Consider the following 18,143-nt stretch of genomic DNA (forward strand, 5'->3'; position numbering starts at 1 on the left):
TGGGAAACCCTGGCTCCAGCACTGCTTCGTTCAGCACGGAGAGTCAAAGCCAGAAACACAAGCTACCTGTGCCTCCCGCAGCCCTCCGAGCTTTTCCTCCAGCGGCACAGATGAGCAAGGAGAAGGGGCAAAGCCGCCAAACAGACTTTTGAGGGCACGACCACTGGCTGGGGGCAACCTCAGCTTTCACGGAGAGCTCCCCTGGCAGCAGACTCGCAAAGCACGAGTCCCTTCTGCTGCTTCTCCTGACCAGCCTCCCACCGAAAGCCTGCCCAGCTGCAGCCACTGGCTTTAAGGCACCACCCCTCTGCGACGGGCTTCACCTGGCCCCGGTGCCCCACTGCCGGCTCCTGATTGCTCCCCCAGCCCTGACCGCCAGCGCCGCTCCCGCGGCTCCAGCAATGCCTCGGGGCTCGGAGCTGCGAAGGGGGAAGGGAAAGCTTTCRGATGGATTGAACTACTGTGTTTGGGACAGCAAGTAAGAGCTCAGCTCTACTTATCTGCTCAGCAGTAAATATTAACCTTACACACTTTTTCAGCCTTGTATATAAAGAAGAGGCTGTGTCATCACAGGACAAGTTTCCCCATAAAATCAGACTACTGAGAGAGCTAAGTCACAGAGTTCAAGTACAGGTACACGGTGTCCAAGGGAAGTACTTAAGGCAGGATTTGGCCCTTAACTTCTGGGTAGTGACTGAAGAGCCTGCAAACAAGCACCACTCAGGGATCTTTGCTGCCTGTTTTCCACTGCTGAAAGAGGAGTCAGGCACGAGGTGGGCTGGGGCCATAACACCCACTATGCTGACACGAGCCAGGAAGCAGCAATAACTTAGAACAGCTTTTTAGACTGCCTGGATTATGTTAGAGGCCATTTCAGCCCCTGCAGCAGCTCAGGTGGCTTAAATCCGCTGTTGTCACTCCTCCAAATCCAGGCCTCCTGGCAGCCTGCCACCGCCGCGAGTGCAAAGCTGCCCCCAAACATCCCCGATGCCCGGGACAGTCCCGGAGTCCTTCTCTCCCCACTAGCCCAAATCGCAGGCGGAGAGCATCCCCCTGCGAGGCGAGGGGCCCATCCTGCCCTGCTCGCGCTCAAGGCTCTGGCCTCCAGCTTTGCGTGCTAGCCTTAAACTGGGCTTGATCGCTCCTCCCCGGGGACGGTCCCTTTGCTGGGCATGTTTGTTTCCCCTTCCCTCGTTCGGTCGTTGTCCTACCCACCTCTGCTTGCGCTGCTCCAGTTTCTGCGACCAGTCGCTGAACCCCTCATCCTCCTCCAGCTCCGAAGTCTCAGAGGGCTTAAAGTCGTAGCTGAAACACAGCAAGGGGAAAAGTTAGGATGAGAGCAGCGCAAAGAACCAAAGTTGGCCTGGAAGAACCCCAGGCTGATCCTGTCCCTCTCCCCCTCCAGTTATTGCATCTTCTTTCCTGTGACCTTCTTTCCTGCTCCCAAATCCCACTTTAATCCTTATTCTCCATTATGGGAAAGATGCTTTTGCGAGTGCTTACGAACTCCGCCTGTACAAAGGGGATCTCATCGCAAGATGAAAAGGAAGTAGGAGCAGCTCTGTCTCTCCAGCAGAAGTACCCAGCTGCCTGCGTGGTCTCTTGGGGCTGCAAGCCGACCAGCATAAGATAAGCAATCCTTCTTGTCCATGACTTTCTTCCGCACTGGAGTTGACCCTAGCTTGTTTGGACCAGAGGTGTTTCAGACTGGATTCCCGCTTATCCTGTGTTTGTTTTCCTCATGCAACCCCATACAAAAAGCAATCAGCACGAGCTGGCCTGAACAGAAAGCTGGGTCACGAAGTCAGGAAGATCTAGTGCTTAGGACACCGGCTCAAGTTCTGGGTTTGATCTGCAAGTTCCCCATACTGCTCTGAGCCAGGGAAATGCAATTTCAAGACCATCTGCCCCATCTCAAAGCAGCATGAGATGAGCGKGTGAGGCCTCAGATCCTCACATCCTGGGAGGACGAACTGCAGGAGCAGCTCTGAAACGCAGGGCCCCACAGTGCTGCAGACCCAAACACCTACGCGTTCCTCCCTCCTCYGGCCTGTGCCCTGTATTCGTGATTTGGGGATGAGGCATTAAAAGCCAGTGGCTCTAACCGGCTCCAGAGGGAATGGATTTACCCAAAGAGGGGCAGGGAGCGAGCTTGCTTCAGGAAGCCCTTCTTACAGGATCACCTTAATTCCCAGCTGTGCTTTGCCCTGGCCCTGAAGCCCACTCCAGGCAGCTCCCTTCTGCAGCAGCACCCACCGCCAGAGGCCAAAACCCCGTCAAGCAGTCAGATGCCGCCTCTTCCGCCTCCCAAAGATCCCTGTGGGGCAACCAAGAGGAGCTTAAGCTCAAGGAAAAAAAACTGTACCCGGGAGGGGAAAACCCTCCTCCTTGTTACTGAACAGGACAGGAGAGAGGAGGAAGCACTTCCGTACTGCAGCACGTCGCCGTCCAGTCCGGAGAGCGCACAGGCGCGTTCCCAGGCTGTGACGAAAGCCCTCCGCAGGGAGCTAACACTTAACCTGCAACCCCGGCGCCCCGCCRGCCGGATGGAGCATCAGCCCTCCTGGGTCGCACAGCTGCCTGCACCACATGTGGGTTGGCCCCGTGTGGGGATTTTTTTCCTATTTTTTCCCTCGCATTCAGGACAAAAATTGCCGGGCGACCGAGGCTCTTGGGTGCGCAGCGGCTCATCGGTGCCCGCACTGCAAGCGGCTGCCTGAGGAGGGACCTTCACAGATGTTCTTGGGACAGAAGATGGCCAAATCCCCCAGGACCGAGTCTGGAAGAGGCTGCAGATCTCCGGAGTCCCAAGTCAGTGCTTTGGGGGAGCTGCAGAGCTGACGATGCACGAGGGCAGAATTGCTCAGGTATTTGTGTCCCYGGCCACGGGCCCGTGGCCGGATGAGAAGAGCTGAGCGTGAGCCCGGGACGCACAGGGAAGAGCCGCGTCCCACTGTTCTCCCTGGGAGCGAGGGAGAACAGCTGAACGCTGTTYGAAAACCTGCTCGCTTCCTTTAGGTGCCTGCGCTCCTCGGGAAACCGGGCCCCCGCTGAAAGCGCTGAGCCAGCACGCTTACGTCAGCACCGGTTAAGCTGCTAAATTAGGAGCCTCCCTGAAAAGTGACCCTGCCTGGGCATTTCCAGCGGGGAAATCCAATCAGCGTAAGGCGATGCTGACATCGATCCTTGCCGCTCCCGAGGCCGTACACGCCGCCGGCACTCACAGCCCTTCCGCATCCATCCTTTTCCCCGCTACAATGGCTTTGCTCGGCCCTGCCACGACGGGGCGGGAAAGGAGGCGCCGTCCCTCCCGCCACGGGCAGGATGCGCTCCCCTGGGTCCCGGGCGGCTGCGAGAGCCCGCGAAGAGCAGGGCGCCACCAGCTTGGGGAAGGAAAAGGGTGACGGCAGCAACCAGGAGCGAGCGGGCACGGCCAGCCTTCGGGTGTAGCTTGCCTGGCCTGTCTTCGGGACCCAAGAAGCTCAGCAGCTGTTCGGATTTCCTACAAACCGGCCGTTTTGCAGATTCCTTCTTTCCTTTTTTCGGTTGGAGGGGAAAGGGAAGAGAGGAACTTCAGCAGGTCCCTGGGGTCCGAGGAAGTGCCGAGGGCCTGTTTACACAAGCAGGAGTGACACGAATGGGATGAGTCACGGCRGGAAAGAGGGGGCAGTGTTTACACAGGAGAGAGCCGAGCCGGGGAAGATTAATAGCGGCGGCCCCGGCTGAATGAGCAAGCCCAGGTGGCTGTCAGCAGCTGCAGGAGAAACCAGGGAAGGGCCAGGGAAGCAGCAACATCCTCTTGCAGCGAAGCCCGGCTCTGCTAGCTCAAGCGCCGGGGAGCAGGGAAAAAGCGGCCCCCAGGCAGAGGGCTGGGACCTGCTGCACACGGTGCCCCTGTCCAAGGAGGACCCTCCCCAGGGTTGTATTTGCGCCTTATTTCATCTCTCCACTGAGCAGCGACCTCGGCGCAAGAGCCCTTAAGCTCTCCCAGCAGCAAGGCCTCCGCTGTCTTTTTATACCGCTATTTCAGCTGTAAGTCACGCTGCAGCTGTCGTGTCCTGACCAGCTTTGCTTTCCCTCGGTCGAGAGGCTCTTGCTCTGATCGTCCCCTGAGCAGGCTGCCGAAGGCTTGGGTCCTTGCTCAGCCATCGCGGACGTGAACAYTTCCGAGTGCGGTTCCTAAAACCGGGCCCCGTTTCCAGAGGCCGCCGTGAGCCAAGCGGGCTGATTCGCAGCCCCATCCGGCGCCCGGGAGGCAAACGCGAGCTGCTCCTGCCTTTCACGGACAGGATGTTCCCATTTGGTCTCCTAGCAGCTCCAAGGAGAAAGGCGTCCGCAAGCGCTCCGATTCCCAAAGCGCCTAAACGCTATTGCAGGCGAACAGCTTTAGGCACTCGGGGCGAGAGGTTTGGCGGAGGGGCCGGAGCCATTTCAGGCGCTTTGAAGCATCCACTGCAGYGGTGGGAATTTCCTTGCCCGCAGTGGTGCTTCGCAGGGGTTTGAAGGTAAACGCACAGATAAGGCCTTGTTCCAGGCAGAGGCTTWTGCACCTTGTTAACTTTGGAGACTGCGAACAGCCCCAGGTAGCTAAACGTGCAGGATCAGAGGCTGCCAGGTTGGGCTACCAGGGTTGCTGCAGTCTGCTTCGCGCCTGGGGTTGACTGCAGCATCGCCCTATAAACCAGAAACAAGAACTCTCGTCCACCATGTCAAAGACTCTCACAAACTGTTCTCTAAGCCCTGTATGAAAGGGGGGTTCGAAAAGCTAGTAATTAGTATTACTTTTCAGATCTTCTGTTTGCTTTTAGGGCAGACTACGATATTTCGTCTGCAAAATACAACTAGATGCATTTCCACAAAGGATTTTGAAACATCTTTGCAACGCTTTTAGGCAGAAAAGTCCTGAATAATTTTCAGAATAGCTTGGAAAAAACTGATCTCTKCACGGAAAAATCAGATTTTTTATAAATACCTTTTGCCATTTTTCCAGCAAAATTAAGCTGCTGCTGCTCTCTGCCTGTAATCCCAAATCCTGCCACCACAGTCCCCCAAGCCACCCTGAAGAGCGGAGACGCCTGCTCCGCAGGTGGAGGCAGTCCCTGCTGCAAGGACAGAGCGTGTTGGCCAAGGACTTATACTCGGGTACTCCTTACTGGTTTTCCTGCGCTGGAAGGCCACTCTCTGAGCAGGAGCTGGCATCGTTCAAGCCCTCTTCGGCCTGGGACCTCAGCTGCTTCTCCCGCTCCCGCCGGCGCCGCTCCCTCGCCGCTTCCTCCTCATCCTCCACGCTCCACTGCGCCGTCAGCCTGCCGAGCCAGGAGGAAAACGCATGCTTAGCGCCACGGGAGAAGGGCACGAGGGGCCTGAACCYGCGGTAACGCCCCGAGCCGCCCCCTGCTCTCTCCAGACCACCCCAGCATCTCCCAGCATCGGGAAGCCCCGTTACCGGGGCCGTTCTCCACCGAATTTGCACCTTGGGAAAGGATGTYAAAGGGATTTGTGGTGCTGCAAGAAATCCCGCACCCCGAATCCCGGTCTCTGGCTCCGGGGGAGCACGCTCTGCACCCTGGGGACCTCGACACATTCCCTCAGGGAGCTGAGCCCTTCCCGGGCAGTCAGGCGTCGCTGTGCCGATCGGCTCCCGCGCTACAGGAGCGAGGGCCCGGGGGCGGAGGGCTCCGGCGCTGCCCTGCACGCCCGCCTTCCTCGCTCGCCCAGAGGAAGAACTGCCTCGGCTTCGCCCAAACGCCTCGGCCGCTAGATAACGAGCTCCGGCACGGGACAGGCTCTCGGATCCCAGCGGGAACGATAAGGTGGCTGCAACATTCCTGCTCTGGCGATAACGCGAGCTCCGGCACGGGACGGGCTCTGCTCCTGCCCTCCCGGCCGCTGCCGGCCCGGCACTGGGCGCCCCTCCGCGGGCAGCCCCGTTCCCGCCGGCGCAGGCGCCCACCCGCCCCGAGGTTTGCAGCAGAACGGGAAGGTGTTTTGTTCAGGAAAAATCTGGCTTTTCCACTTGACCTATGAAACGCGTAAACCTCTCCGGGGGGGACTCACTCCGAGACTATTTCACGCTAGCAGCGCGGCCGCGAGCTCCCCGGGCACTGCCGGGCGCTCGGGCAGGACGCCCAGGCTCGGCCCCTTCCCTGGGAGGACCTTGGCACAGCACGGTGCCCACCAGCCCCTCTTGCAGAAGATGGGGGTGACCCCCTCGTCGATATTCATGGTCCCCGCTGGGCGCCCAGCACGAGCTGCTGCGGAAAACCGGGGCCAGCGTGTTTTCCGCCTCTCCGAGCGGCTCGTTTTCCAACGCTTCCTTTGTGCGTTGGCAGATCTTGCACGGCCTCTTGCTTTATCTTGCGGGGGGTCCTTCTGCAGATGGCACCAGGTGAGTTCAGCCACGCTCTTCCTCTCCTCCCCCTTGTTGCCCCTTTCCACCTTATCCTCTGCGGAACAAGAGCGTGGAGCCACCAGAACGGGGGCCGAGAGACCCCTCCTCCCCCTTCCGCGTTCGCTCCACACTCATATTTATTGTTTCCCCCAGGTTCCCATAGAAACCGTTGTCTGTGGTCCTGGCAGGAAGCCACCGTGTTGTTGTGTGTGTGTGTGTGTGGTTTTTTTTTATATATAAATGAAGTCATTCATTAAGCTCTGCCATGATCTCCCTCCCTCGTGTGACAACTCCAGACAGTCTCCAGTTCAGGAAGGCTCTTAACCCTCTCCCTCCTGGATTGCCCCGGTTCGAAGAGGGAAAGTCCCCACTCACGCCAGAGCAAACCAGATTTTGATTTTGACCTGATTCCTACCCCCCGCGCCACTTACTGGGAAAGCCTGGGTGGAGGCAGCGTTGCGACGCCCCCCGGATTTGGCTGGAGCCCCCAGGGGGTCCCGCATGGATGCTGTGAGCTTTTCACACAGCAAAAGTCACCGGGGTTTGCAGCCCTCCCCGTTTCCCGCTGGGATGCGGCTAATTCCCCATGACCTCACCGGCTCGCTATTCTGTCGCTCCGGCTTCTGCACGGGCCCTGTGGCCTGCGTGCAGAGGACACCGGGGCGACTGTCGCGGGGAGAAGGATTTTTCCACAAAGCAGAGGAATATCCTTCCAGCTCCCTTTGCCGGAGAGCAGCCCGGCAGCGCAGTTTCCCGCAGCCTCTCTGCCATAAGCAGGCAGCTCGCTGCCCTCCACCGCGGTGAGCMGCGTCTCCTATAAGCGAGGACAAGGCCCTTCCCTCCCCAATGAACATCGAGAAAACCCTTATATTAGCAGACTCGGAGCTCTTTCATACTCATGCGGGTTGGCGGCAGAGCAAGGTTTAATAACTGATGTTTCGGGGTTCAACAGTCACACCAACACACAGAGGGGAAATGATTATTCCTTTTCGGCTGACCTAACGGCAAAAGTATTTGCTTTTGATGAAAAACAAACAAATGAACGAGAAACAAGACCCTGCCAAAGTACTTGCTTTTGGGTCAGCTAGAACGGCTTGTTGAACTGCAAGCTAAACGTGACATCTCAGTTTGGACAAACCTACGTCTTCGTCAGCCTCTTTTTTGCGTGGGAGGGAGGTCAGCTGTTAAATCTCCTTTCAGAGCAAAAAGGTGGAAAGATTTCGTTTGAAAACGGTTTAAAAAAGTGTGCGCGGGGGGCACATTCGCTGTTTTTTCTAACTGTTAGTGATCAAATCTGGCGCCTCACGTGGCTGGCCCACGACGGGATCGCACAACCGTTTTTTCTCATTGCTAGCAGCGATCACGCTGCGCTTGGGGAGGGCAGCGCAAGCTGATARCAGGTACCTTTGCCTTCAACTTCATCCCGCACGATCCCAGGCYGGTCCCAAGCTCGGGGTGTTTTGGCAAGAAAGGGGGCTCCTGACTGCTCTTAGTGCTGCGGGCGCCTGAGGTGCAGGCTGAGACGGTGAAGGCGGCAGGGTCTGCTCCAGCCGTGCCAACAGCAAAGCATCTGAGCTCGGGGGGCTGCAGCTGCCAGAGCCCAAAACAGGTTGCTTCAGCGGGACCGGCAGCTCGGCGGGGCCTGAGGAGCCCCCCTGCCCGACGCTGCCGACCCCGGCTGCTCCCCCAGCCCACGGGGCGGCTCCGCACGGCAGCGAGGAGCCGCTGCGGCGCCTGATCCAGCGAGACGACGTCACCCGGTTGGGTCGGTCCTGCTAYGTAGTCCCCAGCCTTACGTCTCTGCCAGCAACCCTGGGAGTTCTTGGTCTGGACCAACACGTTCTTTGCGGCAGGGATTATCTCTTAGCGAGGAGGCAAGCAAATCCTGCAGGTCTAAAGACGGGCTCAAAGCACCCAGGTTCAGACCTGGCTATAGACTCACGGTGTGCCAAATGTCTGGGACGCTCAGACTCCAGCTCAGGCTTGGGCCACTTGCCCATATTAGATCCAGACCTTGACTTCACCTCCCTCTGGACCCCCAGCCAAGGGAGGAGGGTTTTTTTTTTTTTTCCATTTGTCCTGCAAACGCCTCCTCCTGCAGAGCAACGATACAGGCATCAGCGCTCTGGCTGTGCAGTTTCGGATGGCCACAAATGCCCGCTCCAGACAAGCCAGGATTGCTAGAAAGGTCGCGTTTCCTTTGGACAATTCCTCATCAGCACTCAGGGAGATTATAATATTCAGGCAAGGGAATTTCTGGCACCAAATGAGCTGTATTTAAGGGAAATGCTGCAGACACTTTTGCACAGCTCACAGCTCATAGGAAGTTTTGCTGGCCCCAAACCAACCTTCAGCACTAAAGCTAATTCCAGAAAGGAAAATGAAATGCCTCCCAGAGGCTTTAGACTTTGCAGACCTGTGCCAGAACCCAGTAACCCTCTACCAGCAAATTCAACATTCCTGTCTCCTGAGCTCGCCGGGGGATCGCAGGCCAGGATGGCGCTGGCTTTGGTCGCTGCCTCTGTCGGCTAGGCTGCCCCGGCACACTCAAGGTTCAAGGGGGAAGAGGCTTTGGGGACATGGTTTAGGAGGAGACGTGTGCAGCCCCTGCGTGACGGCAGGTTATCTCCCAAAGGGCACAGCCCACCGGCCCAGTGCAGACCCCATTGCAGTCAAGGGTAAATCTCCCATCGCCTGCAGAAGGAGTAGTGCCAGGCCCATGCCTACCAACCCCTGAAAATATCACTCTCCAAAAAGGGGGCTGCTATCCGACAGCCAGCTAAAAACGTTGCCTAAACGACATATATAAAACACCCAGAATATGGGTCTAGGGCTGTCAGCAAGTTCATCCCGCTGCCAAGCAGAGCTGCAGGTCTTTATTTCATATTCCATTTATCAACTCTTTAGAAAGAGCTCAGAGATGACTGGTAGGTGTGCTGCGATGTACAACTCGCACTCATAACATGAAATGGAAAAGGCTACAAAGGAGCAGCTTTCTGACCCAATTGCACCTCGTAACAACTGATTAATCACTTATTAAGCTCTTATAAAGTGCACATAAATGGATCCGTATGACTGGCTCAAGTATGCTGAAATACCCAGATTACATGTCTCCCTTCACATCGTTCAGGAGAAAAGGCACCAGGACACCTCAGAGTTACGGCTGAGGACATCTCCATGCCCTGCATGGTCATTCTGCCACGGCTCAGTTTCCTTCTGTCACCACAAATTACAGACTCATTGGCTCAAAGCAGCGTCCTGGGAGATGTCTCACACAGCCCCATATGTAGCGTGGACATCAGTGCTAGGCATCAACAAGTTAAGCATCTTAGCCCCGTCCAAAGATCCACCTAAGGCCCAGGTTTATATCCATGTGCTAAGATAGCTTCAAAAGTCTATCCCTGTGTCCAAGGGCTTGTCCAAGGTCACCCAGGAAGCCAGGAAGAAATAAAGAAGTGAGTGGAGATCCAGCTAGCATCGCTGAGTTAGATGGCAGACAACAGTTACATTGCTTAATGAATAGGTTTCTGAGACTTAGGAGTAATGTCGCCTGATAGCAAAGACCACAGTTAGACAGCCACCTGCCTGGGTAAGGAAGACGGTGTGGATATTGGTACAATATGAGGAGATGGGGGAAGAAATACAATGAAAAAACATTGTGTCATGGCCCAGAGTTTGTTTTTCCACAGTCTCAGGGGATATGGTTATTCTGGCTCTGAGAGATCAGCTTGTCATTCAAAGACAGCCAGAGATGCTGGACAAGCCTCTCCCTCCCATACATTCATGTAATTCCTCAGCTGCGTTGCCTGGTTTAGAGTCTAGGCTATGAAGTTTGAACAAGGGGGGGGAAGGGGAAAATGCACATATGCTTCACCCTAAACCTTTTTCTCATACCAAGCTTCCCCACCCCAGCCATAGCTGTGCAATTGCAGCCACTTCCCCCCATTTCTTCTATAAATCACGGCTTGCCTTTGAGATGTGAGCAGCAGCGTTGAGCCGATGCACACACGCAGGCTTCCCATCCTACCGCCACGGACCTGCTGGAGCTAGGAGTGGGGGTGTGGAAAGGCATCACACACCGCGCGATAAGGATATGCCAAGCGGCCGAAGTGGAACAAGATACGGCGCAAACTTTCATCGAGCAGAAATGGAAGCAAACCACAGGCAACATGGCAAAAACCTAGCTTCCCTTTAAAAACTAAAACAACTCATTTTTCTGAGTGAGTCTTGATTTCTCTGCACCAAAACATATCCCGTTTCTGCCCAAAGAAGGAATCGATACCCTGAATCCAGGCTAGGTCTGGAGCACCTTAGTGCCAAGGCTTAAGAGGAGGTCTCACAAGAAAGCCTTTTTTATTCAACTTCCAGCTCTGTTTCATAGATCCAGAAATGCAGCCGCGTGCCCATATGTGCCAGGTATTTTTGGTGTTACCTGGAAGACCCAGTGGTGCAAAGTCCCTGCACCTCCCCGGGAAGGGAGAATGCCCACCCCACAGGCCTAGGCAGTCGAAACAGAGAAAAGATGGGCAAAAGGAAACGGTTGCTATTAGAGTTACTGCACTGCAGCGGTGCCCATGGGGCGGGGGTGAGTTATAAAACTCTTGCCTGGTTTAAGCTTCGTTAAATTCGCTGCAGAGATTGACCCGTCGCTGCGGGGTGCGACAGGCAGCGAAAGCCCAGAGCTGGTAGTTTACAGCTTCCGAAGGCATCTGAAGCAAGACGAGACACACTGCGGAAAGCCGACGGTGAGCAACAGGAGCAGACCTTGGAGGAGAGACTCCAGCACTGCCGATCCTTTAGCACGTTCCCCCTCCTGCCTCTCACGGGACGCCAGCTCTGGAAGCTCTTCGCGACGCATGGGGATGGTCCACACTTCTAAACATCGCGGGCATCGCACAGCCCTTCTTAACACCCCTTGGGTGTAAGGGCGGGTTTTTTAAAGGCACTGTGCCTGCAGCTCAGAAAACCCCCAAGGCCCCAGACTGCTGAGGAAGGTTTGCAGGCAGGGCTGGGAGGACGGCTGTTTTGCAACCCTCTTATCCTCGACGCTCTCTACTCCTAAACGGATAAACTCACGCAAAGGAGATGAAGCGGGTTCTTCCCCTACCTATGACAAGATCTTGGAAGCATCCCACTGGCAACAGTCCCGGGCCCAGGGAGCAAGCCGAACCGTGGGGGTCGCTGTCCTTGGCAGGACATCACCCTGCCGGCAGCGTTCGCGAGCCTGGGATACRAAAGCCGCTTGCAAGAATGCACCTTCTCCCTGTACGCGCGCGAGGTAGCCGATGGGAACGATGGTTGTTTTATTATTATTATTTTTAATCACAGCCAACAGAATCCCAGAGAATCTTTTAAAAGATGATGGATTGCCCCCCCAGGACGGCGGGTCCTTCGCACACAGATACGCCGGTGCGGTAATGCGCTAACATCACCCGTAAGGAATTTGGAGCGGAGGGGGGAGCTGCTGGCGACCACGAGTCCTCCCAGGCCTCCGCCGGGGCTGCAGCGTGCCGGAGGCGCGAGAAAGCGGTGCCGCGTACAGCCTCCAGCCGGGGCCTTTTCTCACGGCCTCGTCGTCGCGGATGCAAGGCTCAGGAAGCCAGAATCCCTCTGAAGAACGGGAAGCCTGGGGTCTGTCTGGGGAAGGGAAAGGCGTTTGGGGGGGATAAAACAGACTCATCAGAGAAGGTTCTTTCCGGCTCACCGAACGCCTGTATTCCTGCTCTCGCGGAGAGGGAAGCAAGCCTCCGCAGCCCCCTGCCTTGCTTACGATCAGCCGCCTTCCTCCCCGATACGCTTCGGTTGTAAAACAAGTCTGATTGCACAGGGGAGAACAATAGCGYTACCCCTGCTTAAAACCGGTATTAAGAGCGAGATTAATGTCAGGCCTGCTGCTTTTTACAGCACCAGCGAGCCGAGCGGCGAGAATCCCCCGGCTCGGCCGTAAGCCGCTGATTTTACAGCCCTCGGGGCTCCGCGATTGCCCCGCAGCCCACGCGAGCAGGAGGGGGTTTCCTGCGGGGGCACTGACGGGAGGCAGCAGGGAGCCCACGGGAACGCGCGACACGGCTCCCTACGAGGGCCGAGGTTTTCCTCATTTACGGCTATCGCTGAGGAGTCGCACCGCGACAGCGCCCGGGGCTGCRAGGAGCCCTCGCTCCCGCTGCGCTGAGGCTCACGAGGAGACCGTCTCTGCCACGGGCTCAAGCCGAGGCCCCGGATATGCCCTTGGCTTGGAGCAGGCAGGCGTCGGTGAAGGAGCAGCTAGGCTAAAAGAGCAAAGAAAAACCAGCTGGGCTGTRGGACTCCCCTCTCCTTCCAGAAGAGGGACGTGACCACCAACGGCAGGTGTGGACTCCTGACAGCGCAAAGCCCCCAGGCTTCACCTTTTCTGCCTGCTCCTTTCCTCAAAGGAGATCCGGATGGTGGCCCCCCCACACGGCTCCGGGCACAGCAGCAGGGCCGGGAGCAATATATCAGCGGAGCAGCGCTGGAGATGCAGAAAGCCCCCGGGCCATCCATCAGTCTGGCTCACGAGGGCTCCTAGCATCCCCCGCAGCCCTCTCCCCTCCGCCGGCGTCTGGCCTTCCCTCCCTCCCACCCACCCGCCGAGCTCGCCACCGGGCCCCGGCCCGGGTCACGGGAAAGAGGGAGAAAAAAATAAAATAAAATATAGATAGATATAAAAAAAGCCACTTTTTTTCAAATCAAAGCAACTACAAGGGAGGACATGGGAGGGGAACACACTGGCGCGTGAGGCAGTGCTGGAAAGTATAAATTACACCGATGGGTCCCCTGTGTCCCCATGCCCTCCAGCAACAGCCCATGCCGCAGCTGGCYGCAGCTCCCCCCCACATCCCTGCCTCCTCTCCGCACGTTCATCTTCCCCTTCTCCCCCTAAGCAGCTGCCCTGCTTCGCATCAAGCTTGCTTTGCTCCCCGTACCTATCCACAGGGAACAGGGAGATGAACACGAGCAGAGAGACACCGCGGTCGTCCCTGAAGGCGGTCACTGCTGTATCCCAGTCAGCAAACATCCTGCCCCATCCCCGCTGCCCCAAAAAACCCGCTTCCCCCTTCAGTCCAAAGCACCACCCAGCCCACGCTCCCTCCCAAGCCCACGCTCCCTCCCAAGCCCTTCCGACCCCTCGTTCCCGCGTCTGCCCCAGCCAGCGCGGCTCTGGAAGCAAGTCGGGAGCACGGGGGCACAGCGCCTTTTCTGCCGGGACGCATCAGGACTCGCTCTAGGGAAGGCAGGACGCAGAATGAAAGGGCAGCGTCACACGGAGCTGGGTAAAAAAAAACCCCGGTCCCTGTCAAGCTAAGTATTCCCCTTGCGAAATGACACCAAACTTGGAGAAGCTAGGGGAATTTTAAAGATGCCCCAGATCCTGGGGGATTTACAGTAGCGCCAAGAGGTTGCCACACTGAAGAAATGCACGGTGCAGAAGACTGTGTGCTTCAGCTCACAGGGAAAGAAGGGGCGAGCAGCCTTCTGCAGGAGCCTGGACCAAGACTGCTTGGATCTAGTCGGAGATGGAAAATATCTCCTCTCCCAGGGGCTGCTCCGTGTAAGTCAAGCCAAAAAAACAGGGACATGTGAGCATGATTTCAGATCTCATACTTTGGCTTTCCATATTAATGACTCCACTGATAAGGGAGAAAAAGTTCCATCCTACTGAGGAAGTAATTAGATTTATCTCACCATCTACTTTTCTGGATCATTTTGTACCCTTGGGCTTTTTCATCATCAAATTTAGTCCCTCTCCCGCATGACAATATTTGCATTTCCGACTCTGCCACATTGCAAAGGCATATAACCGTTTATTTGTTGCCTGTATAGCAGTCGTGCTGGGGGGACCTCATTCTGGGCCAGGTCACCCGTTGTGCTGAGTATCATACAAACAGTGCACAAAAAACTCCCCCCCCCCCCCCAAAAAAAAAAAACCAAACATACAAAGACATTTCAGCTCAAGTAGACAAAAACACCCCAAACCCCCAAACCCCCCCCCCCCCCCCAAAAAATCACAACTCATTTCCATGCTAAACCGGAGAGTCACCCGCACACAAGAAACCAAACTGGCTGCTACGAGAGCGGCAGCTCTTGTAACGCGCATCTATCCGCACACCCGCTTCACCCCGTCGCTACACATCCCAGCCACAGCCCCTAATAACGCAGCGAAGGGAAYGTGCCTGGAGCGAGCGAGTGATCCGGGCACCTCGTGGAAGCTGTGCCTACAGAGATGCTGCATAATCCAGTTTCGAGGAGTGGCACCGCCAACGCTGCTGACTTACAAAGAGGCTGATTTGTAGGTTAATTAAACAGCAATATTCTTTTGTGGAAACACTTGAGGCACAATAAACAGAGGGAGTGTAAAACTCCAGCAGGAGCAGATAATGCACTGAATGAATCGACGTGACAGGCACTGGATTCCCATCTTATTTATAGGAATTCATTAGAAGGATAAGGAAAAACAGACCGAGATAACAGGGTGAAACGGCTCATGTTTGGAGAGGGCTTTGCAAATACAGAGTCTTGCAGGAGCAAGAGAGATCACCACTGTTAACTTCTTACAGACGGGACAAATCTTTCCGCAGGGATTTCTACCGGACAAGGGGCGATCTGGCCATGCACGGGAGAGGAGGGGAGGTGGGCAAGACTGGAATTGCCCATTCTGCCTGATGCCTTTTCCAGTTAGTTATCCCCTGCGCGTCCTCCGCAGCCCCAAGGCACAACCCCGGGCTCTGCAGGGCGAGGGGCCCTTCTCAGGCTCCAGCCTTCCGGGTGCAAACGGCACAGTCCCGCCAGGCGCGATCGGCAAAGCTGCCCGCATCCCGCTGCTGGTAGCCAGCGGGGAGCAGGAAGGGCTCATCTCCCAGCCCAGCGCCAGCTTGCAGGGAGGCGAAGGCCAGATGCCGTTCCCAGAGCGCCGATGCGGCACCTCAGCCCGGGAAAACAGCCTCCGTCACCTCTGGCACGGCCCGCTGCTCTCAAGCGCACCGACCCRCGCTGAAGCTCAGCGCGCGCTAAACCTGGCCGCGCAGTTGGCGGGAAAGCCGGTTTACACAGACTTGGCTCCTGGGACCAATGTTCGGGTGAACGCAGGCTTAGCGAGAGTTTGCAGCCAAGCGCTCCTGCTCGGCACCGGGGCACGGGCCGTTTTGTGCGTCTGAAATGCCGGGATTTTTGTCTCAAGCGCGTACCTCACACTCGAGCACCGGGACTCAGTCTAGGCTTCCATCCTGATTTCAGAAGGTTTCTGGATCAGGACTTCAAGCCCGCTGTAGGACAGCCTGGCGAGGAAGCAGCTTCCTCGGCGGAGCGATGCTCGAAGAAGGTAATTCTCGGGTTATCCCTGCAGCACAYGCACAGGCACGCAGCGGCAAAGCAGGGAGGGGAGCGGGGGGCAACAAGGGCACAGGCACAGCCCGGACAGACCCCACGGCTCCCTTCGAGCGGCACAGACAAGCACATCCTTTTGATTTTCGGTGAACAAGGTGCAAAGCAAGCCTGCCAGCTGGGAGCCAACAGGTCACCCCATCAAAGACATCGCAGAGCCTTGCGTCAGGCTCAAACCGGACCACGGCCACGACACTGCCTCAGGAGCAGCAGCGTGGGACCAGGCTCAGATCTGGTGGATCCGGCATCACACCGAAATCCCTGGTGTCTGGGGACACGACTCTGAGCATGGCGGCRCTTTCTCTCATGCTCTGGGTCACCTAAATGCTTCAGGCACATCACGAAGAGCCTGGGAGCTGCACAGTGTAACCGCTCTGCCTGCGGCCACCCTGGGAAAGATTAAAGCAGAGCAGGAACACAGGGATCTTCTCAGTGATGTGTCTCGAAGCCAGGAAGCTCAAGCAATTCCCCAGCCGAAGGAGCCTGTGCATGCACCCAGGCCAGCAGAGCCGTGGAGCCAGCCCCGCTGCCGGCAGCGTGCAGCCAGGCCGCCTGCCTGCGTTAGGGGTAAGCTTTGGGGGTGACAGGGGAGCTGGGGGAAAATCTCACTGCAAAACAGATCGTGCTACATAGGGAGCAAACCGTACCTATTCTCCTGCCGATTCCCGTGGGGTTATCTGGGGGTAAACCACAGGTGAAATCCCTCACACKTCTTCACACCCCACCCACACTCCTCATCTGCAAACAGAACAGGGAAATGCAGCCRAAAAGCCAAAGCTCAGTTGGATTAAGCTTAACAAGTAACCCTGCTCAGCACGAATGTCCCTTAGGTAAAAGACCCCGGGGTGCACAGGTGTCTCCGGGGCACCAAAARTCCCTGCCTGCAGCAGCAGGAGTTCAGGGCCACCGTTAGGGAGAGGAAAACGCCTCCAGGCCGGGCTGTGCCAAGGACAGCCCTTCGGGCATCCATTTTCCACAGATGAGGCACGCGTGCCTGCCACCCTGCAGAAGAAGTCACTGCCCACCTGCGGGCAGGCGATTTCCCCTCGGCTCCTCTGCCCGGCCCTCCTGCATGCCGGCCGGTCGCGAGTCAGCCTCAGCCCTCGCGCGAGCCCGCCAGCTGCAAACCCACGTGGAGGTTTCCCTACCCCTCACAAGCCCCAAGCCACCAAGCCTGTGGCCCCGGGTGGCTATTTCACACCGAGCAGAGACCTCCATCCCCGGGGCTGGGACCGGGAAGGACAACACGGGCGGAAGACGAGCGCAGACAAGGAGTCTGTCGCGGCCCTTTTCCATCCCGGGGGCCAGAGCAGTCAAGGGGAGTTTTTCTGTTGACTCCTCTGGTGGGACAGACTGGAGGGCTGTATTTTCCCTTCCTGAATTTCCCTTCCGAGGCAAGAAACTCTTGGGGGGAGGGGAGGAGGGAGTGAGGTTCAGAGGCTGCATTCTCAACCATGGAAATCCCAAACTGGCTGGATATCACCTACCCAAAAGACCCCCCCACACACACCCTGTTTGACCTCTTCAACTCCCGGCTGGAGACCAGCAGGCACCRGCGAGGACAGACAGTGCAAGGGAGCCAAGAGGTGCTCAACCTGTGGGACGTTAACCCAGCACTCACCGATTCAGCCCCTAAATTAAACACTGAGAGCCGAGCAGCCCGTTTCATCCGCCCGGCCTGAGCAATCGGCACGGTACAGAACAAGCTCCCCTAGCAGCTAGGGGAGGGCAGTGGAGACCCGCACGGGAGGGTTGCACGTCCAACCTGCACCGAAAAGCGAAGCGACTGCACGGAAGGGAATCCCAGTGTTAGCAGACAAGGTAGCCGTCCTCGTACAGCTCTGCCTCACTGGACAAATGGAAACGAGCCCAACCAAATCGCCCACCTCCCACCCTGGCGATTACGCTTGCAGAGGAAGGTTCAAAGCACCATYGCTATTGATTAAATCAATAGAGCAGCGTCAGCCGACGCCCCCGGGAGGATCTGGCCCTTTACAGATCTCTGAATCAAAAATGCACATCGCAACACACATTTACTACCAAAAAAAAAAAATCCTTTTGCTAGCCAGAAGCCTTCAGCACCCAGGGGACACACGCACAGACAGTGAAATTCCTTGCACACAGAGGGAGGGAAAAAAAATATCAGCTGGCTCAGGTGAGTGTCACAGTCCAGCTGCATTTAGTTATTTCGGTGGCGTGCTCCTGCGAAAGCCATCAGTTAAGTTCAAACCTGCTTTTCTCGCATTGTTTGGAGGGAGGATGCGTTCTCCCTTCCTTCCAGCACACCGTGCCTGCTGGAGGAGGGCGGCGAGGCAGGAGCCGAGCCGATTCCCACCCGCGCGCCGCTTTACAC

The 18,143-nt window shown here is 56.9% G+C and overlaps 1 protein-coding gene across 1 annotated transcript in view; it reads right to left on the reverse strand.

The window, feature by feature from the left end:
* LSP1 (lymphocyte specific protein 1) overlaps nt 1–18,143 on the reverse strand; it is a 52,013-nt gene that overhangs the window by 19,681 nt on the left and 14,189 nt on the right. Inside the window, exons 2-3 of the mRNA XM_026076440.1 lie at nt 5,154–5,306; nt 1,216–1,305 (exon numbers count right to left, since the gene is read on the reverse strand). Coding sequence (XP_025932225.1) covers nt 1,216–1,305; nt 5,154–5,306 — 243 coding nt within the window. The remainder of the gene's footprint in view (nt 1–1,215; nt 1,306–5,153; nt 5,307–18,143) is intronic.

This window comes from Apteryx rowi, unplaced genomic scaffold (genome assembly GCF_003343035.1).
Source record: "Apteryx rowi isolate R43461 unplaced genomic scaffold, aptRow1 scaffold_430, whole genome shotgun sequence".
Classification (NCBI taxonomy): domain Eukaryota; kingdom Metazoa; phylum Chordata; class Aves; order Apterygiformes; family Apterygidae; genus Apteryx; species Apteryx rowi.